The sequence below is a fragment of the Amblyomma maculatum genome, chromosome 1, assembly GCF_055883805.1.
Source record: "Amblyomma maculatum isolate TAMU_Amacu chromosome 1, ASM5588380v1, whole genome shotgun sequence".
Lineage (NCBI taxonomy): Eukaryota > Metazoa > Arthropoda > Arachnida > Ixodida > Ixodidae > Amblyomma > Amblyomma maculatum.
This window is the reverse complement of record NC_139344.1, coordinates 293363074-293369810: the sequence shown is the minus strand read 5'-3', so window position 1 is coordinate 293369810 and position 6737 is coordinate 293363074. Positions and strand designations below refer to the sequence as shown.

The 6737-nt window shown below is 47.2% G+C and overlaps 1 protein-coding gene across 1 annotated transcript; it reads left to right on the top strand.

The window, feature by feature from the left end:
• The first annotated feature begins 5226 nt into the window (after positions 1 to 5226).
• LOC146206812 (uncharacterized) lies at positions 5227 to 6483 on the top strand. Its single transcript, XM_084587063.1, has one exon. It carries the CDS (start codon positions 5525 to 5527, stop codon positions 6473 to 6475), a length of 951 nt encoding a protein of 316 aa, XP_084443189.1. The 5' UTR covers positions 5227 to 5524; the 3' UTR covers positions 6476 to 6483.
• Positions 6484 to 6737: the final 254 nt, after the last annotated feature.

Genomic DNA, 6737 nt, shown 5'->3' with positions numbered 1-6737 from the left:
ATGATGTGCAATCCGATCCCGATAAAGTTCGTGCAGTGCGCGAGTTCCTTACACCACGTATTGCAAATGATATTCGATGTTTCATCCGTTGCTTCATTCGGAACTTCGCTGACCTAGCAAGCCTCTTACCTCCCTTCTGCAGAAAAACGTGAATTTCTCGTGGAGCCGTGAGAAAGCTCAGGCCTTCACAACACTCTTTTCCGCCCTCACAACTCCTCCTGTCCTGGAGCACTTCAACCCCTCTGCACCTACAGAACTGCGCACTGAAAAGCGGACTTGGTATTGGCGCCATCATTTACCAGTACCAGCACGGCCACTCTCGTGTGATTGCCTATGCCAGCCGCCTCCTATCTCAGTCCGAGCGCAATTACTCTATTACGGAGCGCGAATGCCTCGCACTTGTTTGGGCGTTTACCAAATTCCGCCCTTATTTGTTTGGGTGGCCCTTCAGTGTAGTGCCGGACCATCATACCTTGTGTTGGCTGTCCTCACTGAAGTACCCTACCGGCCGCTTAGGTAGCTGGGCCTTGCGATTACAAAAATACATGTTTACTGGTGTGTACAAGTCAGGCCGCCTACATCAAGACACCGACGGCTTGTCCCTCCACCCCGTTGACGCTCCTGAACTTCCTGACAATACTGCTGATGACTTTGTTTTGTCCATCTCGGACTTTTTCCACATCGGCGTCGAACAGAATCATAGTCCTTCCCTGGGCCCCATTATTGATCACCTGCGCAATGACAGCTCCGATCCGTTCATCAGTTTGTGCTGTTTAATGACACATTATTCCGACGCAATATGCGCCCGGATGGTGTAGACCTTTTGCTTGTTGTCCCGACACATCTACGCTCTGCTGTTTTTGTGCACCTTCATGACGCTCCTACAGCAGGGCACCTGGGAGTGTCGCGCACATACGACAATGTTCAACGGCGATTCTACTGGCCTGGCCTTTACCGCTCGCTCTGTTCGTGGCTATGTCGCCGCCTGTGAGCTCTGCCAGCGCAGGAAGACACCGTCCCTTCACCCTAGTGGCCCTTGCAACCGCTCGCAGTTCCACCTGAGCTCTTTTCTCGAGTTGGTCTCGACCTGCTTGGGCCGTTTCCCACATCGACTTGAGCGAACAAATGAATTGCCGTAGCGACCGATTACACCACCCGGTATGCGATAACTAGAGCTATCCCCACCGGCTCTACCTCCGACGTAGCAGACTTTCTTTTCCATGACGTCATCTTGCTTCATAGCGCTCCTCGTCAACTGCTCACCGATCACGGTCATTGCTTCCTTTCTAAAGTTGTTCATGACCTCTGCTCATGCGCTACCCGCCACAACTTCACACCGGCCTACCATACACAAACGAACGGTCTTACTGAGCGCCTTAATCGTACACTGACCGACATGATAATGTATGTTTCTGACCATCACCGTGACTGGGACATCTCTTTACCCTTCATAACGTTCGTCTATAACTCCTCACGGCATGATATCGCCGGATACTCTTCCTTTTATCTACTCTTCGGTCACGACCCTCTACTTCCCTTCGACACCTTACTTCCTCTTGACGATTCTTCCTGCAGTTAAACTTCTGATTTCATTACCCGCGCTGATGCCGGCCCGTCATATATCTCGAGACCGGCTTGGTACGTCTCAGCGTTCTCAAAAGCACCGTTACGATCTCCAGCACCGTGACGACTACTACCCTCCCGGCTCCCTCTTACTCGACTCCCAGCCCGAGGTGTAGGTATGTGCGAGAAACTTCTGCCCCGCTACGTAGGCCCTTACCGCGTCTTGCGGCAAGTTAACCGACGTTACGTAGGAGATTATGCCTGTGAACAGCGTCTCCTACAAACCGTCATCCAGAAGTCGTGCATGTCACCCGTCTTAAACCTTATATTTCGCGCTCACCTGTGTAGTCTACGCAACGGGACTGTGCGTCTTCCGCGTGGGGGGGGGGGGGGGGGGGGGAGGGGGTACTGTTACGGTACGCAGTCACGGAGACGGTGACGAAGTGCTGGGCTAGTGAAGAACGACGACTCTGAAGCTAGGCTCTGGTTGTCCCAAGGCGGATGTAAAATGGTGGCGAAGGCTGGGCCCAAAAACGGTCTAGCGCGACAGCAGCACAGCCACTTTTGGGGGGCCAAAACACTTAGATAATGAAATTCAAAAGCACAAATTAAAACGCTCTAAAACAACGTAAAGAAATAAATATTTTAATGCCACGTTTTATAAAATAGGTAAACTATTTCAGCAAAACATTACGCCGCATTTTTAATTTTTTGCAACGTTCTTGTTACGCCCCCTGTTGAGTGTGCGGTGCATTTGCAGCTTGACTTTGCAGGCCTTGTTTCGGCACCCGGCCACAGTGGCCGCGGGAGCTTACGAAGCGGTTTCTTATCGCCAGCTGTCTGCAACAGCGCGCCTGGTAAAGCTTATAAATTTAGCTCGCCGGTCTCGAAATGCCCCCTTTGCGAAGTTTTCGTTGTCCTTGCGCGTCGCTTCTCTGTCACCGTTTTGTAAAATTTGCACCCCGCCGCACCGCTGCGGCAGTTTTCTTGGTTTTGTCGTTTCCTTCGACGTGCGGCCAGTGCGAAGTCTTTTTCCGTCTTTGCACGCTTCGCGCTGTTCTTTTGAAGCGCTGAGCGCTTTATTTCAAGATGAGCTTGCAGCGCGTGAAGAAACGATGCGCCGTGGCACATTGCGACAGCATGGACAGTACCGTCGGTGTCAAGCTACACCGCTTCCCGCTGGACGTTCACAGTTGAGCTCTTGTCAGTGTCGTCTACTACAAGGCGTCTGCTCTAAGTATGCTCCGAATGCTTTCGTTAGGCTGTTCGCTTCTGTTTCTGTAACCAGTTCGTGCGCACGTGGCTTCATTTTTTCGGGGATGTTTATGTACTACACTACAGGGGCCACACTTTAAGTGCTGAGCTGTGCGAAAGAGGCCCACCATTTGTCTGATTTATGGTGAGTTTCATGCAGCCGGCTATCACCACCGTTAACTTGATACCGGGCTCTCAGGAGCAACCACGCGCATGCCACTGACCGGAAGGCCAATTTAAAACCAATTGTGCTGCCTGACAAGTCTGAGCACAACACTGTTTAGTTTTCCAACACCGCGAAGCCAATTTGACCCTCGCAACTGGTAGTATCGAAATTCAGCCACGTGTATATGCGCGGCCTTGAGGGTGCTTTAACTGAATTCACTCAGCAGGAGTTACTGCCTGTTTTGTTATTGCTATTCTGCATATGCATGACCACTAGGGTAACTTTAAACGCACTTCATTCTCGTCAATCTTAAACATAGAAAAGTATAGCTACCCGCATGGCATGAGGACGAGCGTACGTAACCGCACTCTTGGGCGCTGAGAGCTTGGGGCGAGCATTTACTACCACAGTTCAGATATAATGGAAGTATATTGTACTGCAGTTAACATTGACAGGAATAATGACGCATTGGCGGTTGGAGTATGCAGTATTCCTTACCGCGCAATTGTGAATAACGCGCACGTTGCATCACGTCCAGGTGCCTAGCGTGGGTGCAGTTCTGCCACAACGGTAGCCTGGAGAAGAAGACACCATGGCAGCTGGGAGACTTGCAGGTTTGTTCCAAGCACTTCGAACCGTCTGCGTATCTGTCGTCAAAAAGGCTGCGACCCGTTGCTTTGCCTACTCGAGGAAGCATTGACGGTAATTTTTTTATGAAACTTTTACGGTATACGCCGCTCTTGAACTGCCAACTTTTGTCTTAAAATGGAATTTTTACTTTTTCTCGTAGCCTTAAAAAGTCCAGCTTCTTTTGCAAAGCGAATTATCTTTCTTGTGGCTTTAAAAGTTCCAGTAAATTTTAGCCTGCACCCTGCAAAGCGAAGCCGAAATGAAAGCATCGCTTTCACTTGAGCATGTAAGATATATATATATATATATATATATATATATATATATATATATATATATATATACATATGTGTATTCGTTTTGCGTCTCTTGTATGCAAGTTTACCAATTGAGTGATTGCTGCAATATTTGAATCAGCTAGACACTCGCATAAGGAGGTGCTTCAGCCCCTTTACTTGAGTACTTCCTGTGTGCCGTTCCATATTGCGCAAGGCGCATTTTCCCGCTGTTGGGATCGAAATTCTTTTTCTCCTGGTATGCACTGTACACTGTATGTGAGGTTCTTGACAAATGTACAGCCTAGCATGCTTAGTATGCAATTAGTTTTGTGCTTGCAGTAAGCTGATGCCACAAGCTTAGTAGGCAAGGGCTGCTGAAGTGAGTTTCTAGGCTGTGGGAGCGAAAAAAGTACACTTACCGTGTGATCACTGTTGCCTGATATTTCCGGTAAAAAATGATTACAGAAGTGGGGTATTCGGTGGTCTGTTATGGCAAAGGGCTCCAAAGGACCTCAATGTGAGCCTGTCAGCCTTCCAAGTCACGCTGTTTGATGCCGCTAGCCACTTCAGGAAAGAAAACCATGCAACGTTGCATGTTTTGCAGCAAGTAGGAATTGAAACTTTCCTATTCACCGTGAAACCAATCTTCGTATGAGTGATCTCTCTCGCGACCAGAGTACATTCTCGTCATCCCTTTGATAGCTGAAAAGAAATGAGGGGGGATAAACACGTGAGCATGTGCACATAAACCTGGAATTTAAATGCATAAGGGAGCCTTCCTACACGTTTGAAGAATTTTAGTACTAGAGAACTTTGCTTTGTTCTATGCACAGAGATTTTTTTACATCTTCAGTTTTATCAGGATGCAATCTTATGCAGACATGGGCAGGCTACACCTGATGAAAAGCTTCTCGAGATATTATGTGTTCGTGTATTATGTATCAAAGCATGCACTGAACGATTGTAGAAGTGTAGTAATAATTATTTGTGGATTTGCCTTTTGCCTCCATAATCTTTCTTGCGGCAATTGCTTACGAATTCATCATTCTTGCTTCAGCATAGGCCATAGGTTGACCTGCATAAATCTGGAAGCAATATGGTGCACATTACTTTATTTGCGAGCTATCGCTGTTTGCTTGATAGGCGAATTTCGCACTCTTCAAAGTGAAAAATAGCATAGAAAAATTACAAAACTTTCTCTTATGCTCCACAGCTGCTGATGACATCAAAATAATGTGCCTAATGAATAAGGGTGGTAAACAAAATTTTATTTTATTAGATGGGCAATTTTTTGGGCAATATGTTCTTCAAGTACAACTTCAGGGTAGGCAGTGACACTCTTAAGAGCTGTTACATACGACAGGCTTATGAGAGCGATAGAGAAATGCAAATTCCGTCCATCCCGAAGTTGAGTGCCCGGCACTTCAATTTAACTTTTGCTTCGAAGATGTCTGTAAAACTCGCAGCACAGGTATTCAGCAATCATTGCGCTGCTGCAATGTGCACATTAGTAACATTCCAGCAATTGCTAGCAGAGGCTATCCACACAGCCAGATTTGTTGATAGAATCGATTGACTCTTCGACAGTTTAAATATTTCGCAAAAGCGGGGAAAGTCTCCGTACGCCTCTGCGATGTGTGCAGGATCTGTGCACGAAGATTTTTTGGAAGAGTGCATTGCAGTTTTTGAGCACATCGAAGTTCTAGGCTGCGCACGGCAGCCTCTTTGCATCAGGGGCTTCTGCCAGACTATGAGGGCTGTGCTGCTGTTATGGAACCACCTGGCCTCTCGCTATGGTTTCACTTACCTCCTTACCAGACACCTGAACCAGGACGCACTCGAAAACACTTTTTCAATTGTTAGGTCAAAATCCGGGTCAAACAGCAACTCGTCCTGCCGGCAGTTTCAAGCAGCATTCAGACATCTTTTAGTCAGCAACCTCTTCAAACTGCCGGAAAGCAGCAACTGGGCTGAAGACATGCATAGCCTTCTAGCCACTCTCCCAGTTTGTTTTATTAAATCTGTTCCTTCTCTTTGCACAGCTACCACACCTTTGCCAGTTGCAGTAGAAGTTTTGCCTTCTGATTACCCATCTCCAATGGCAGAGAACAACATTGTCTACTTTGCTGGGTGGCTTGCCGGCAAATTTATGAATGACCACAGGTGTGTTACAGGGTCACTTACGTGTGACCCTAGAAAACTGAGACTAGAAAACGCCACGTTTACCGATCAGAACCAAGTTCTCTTGTACCTAAGTGTCAAAAATCCGGGAGAAGGGGACTTTGGAAGCCTATCGGTTCCGGCACCCTCCTTTGTAGCTTTCATCAATGCTTGCGAGCAGCGTTTTGTTTCATCTACCTCCAATGTTATAGGAAAAGAACATGTAGGGCATGATCTGTGCGTGTTGCTTCAAGCCAAGGTAGAAAAATCGCTGACTGTGTTTGGGGATGATGTTTATGATAGTTTGTTTGCCCTGTTCGTCAGGGTGAGGTTGCATTGGCTTGCACGCAGCAAAAATCTTCAACCACACAGTCAAACAACTAAACGGAAAGCCACAAAGCAGGCAGTGAGGTTGAGCAAATGAAAACTGTAATACTGGAGTTAGTGGCAGTTGTTTTGAAGTTGCTACATTACACAAGCTGCAAAATAGCCTGAATCTTTCATCCTTCATTCCACTATGTCACTCTTTTAGGGTGCTTTTGTGCCATTTGCAGCCTGTTCTAGTGTCCCCTATGTACTTGCAGAATATTGTCAGATAAACCTCCACAAAGATAAAGTGAATGGCTCCCAATGGAGACCTTCTAGGCAATGGATTCGCCTAGTTTCCATGGCATTCAGGTCAATTT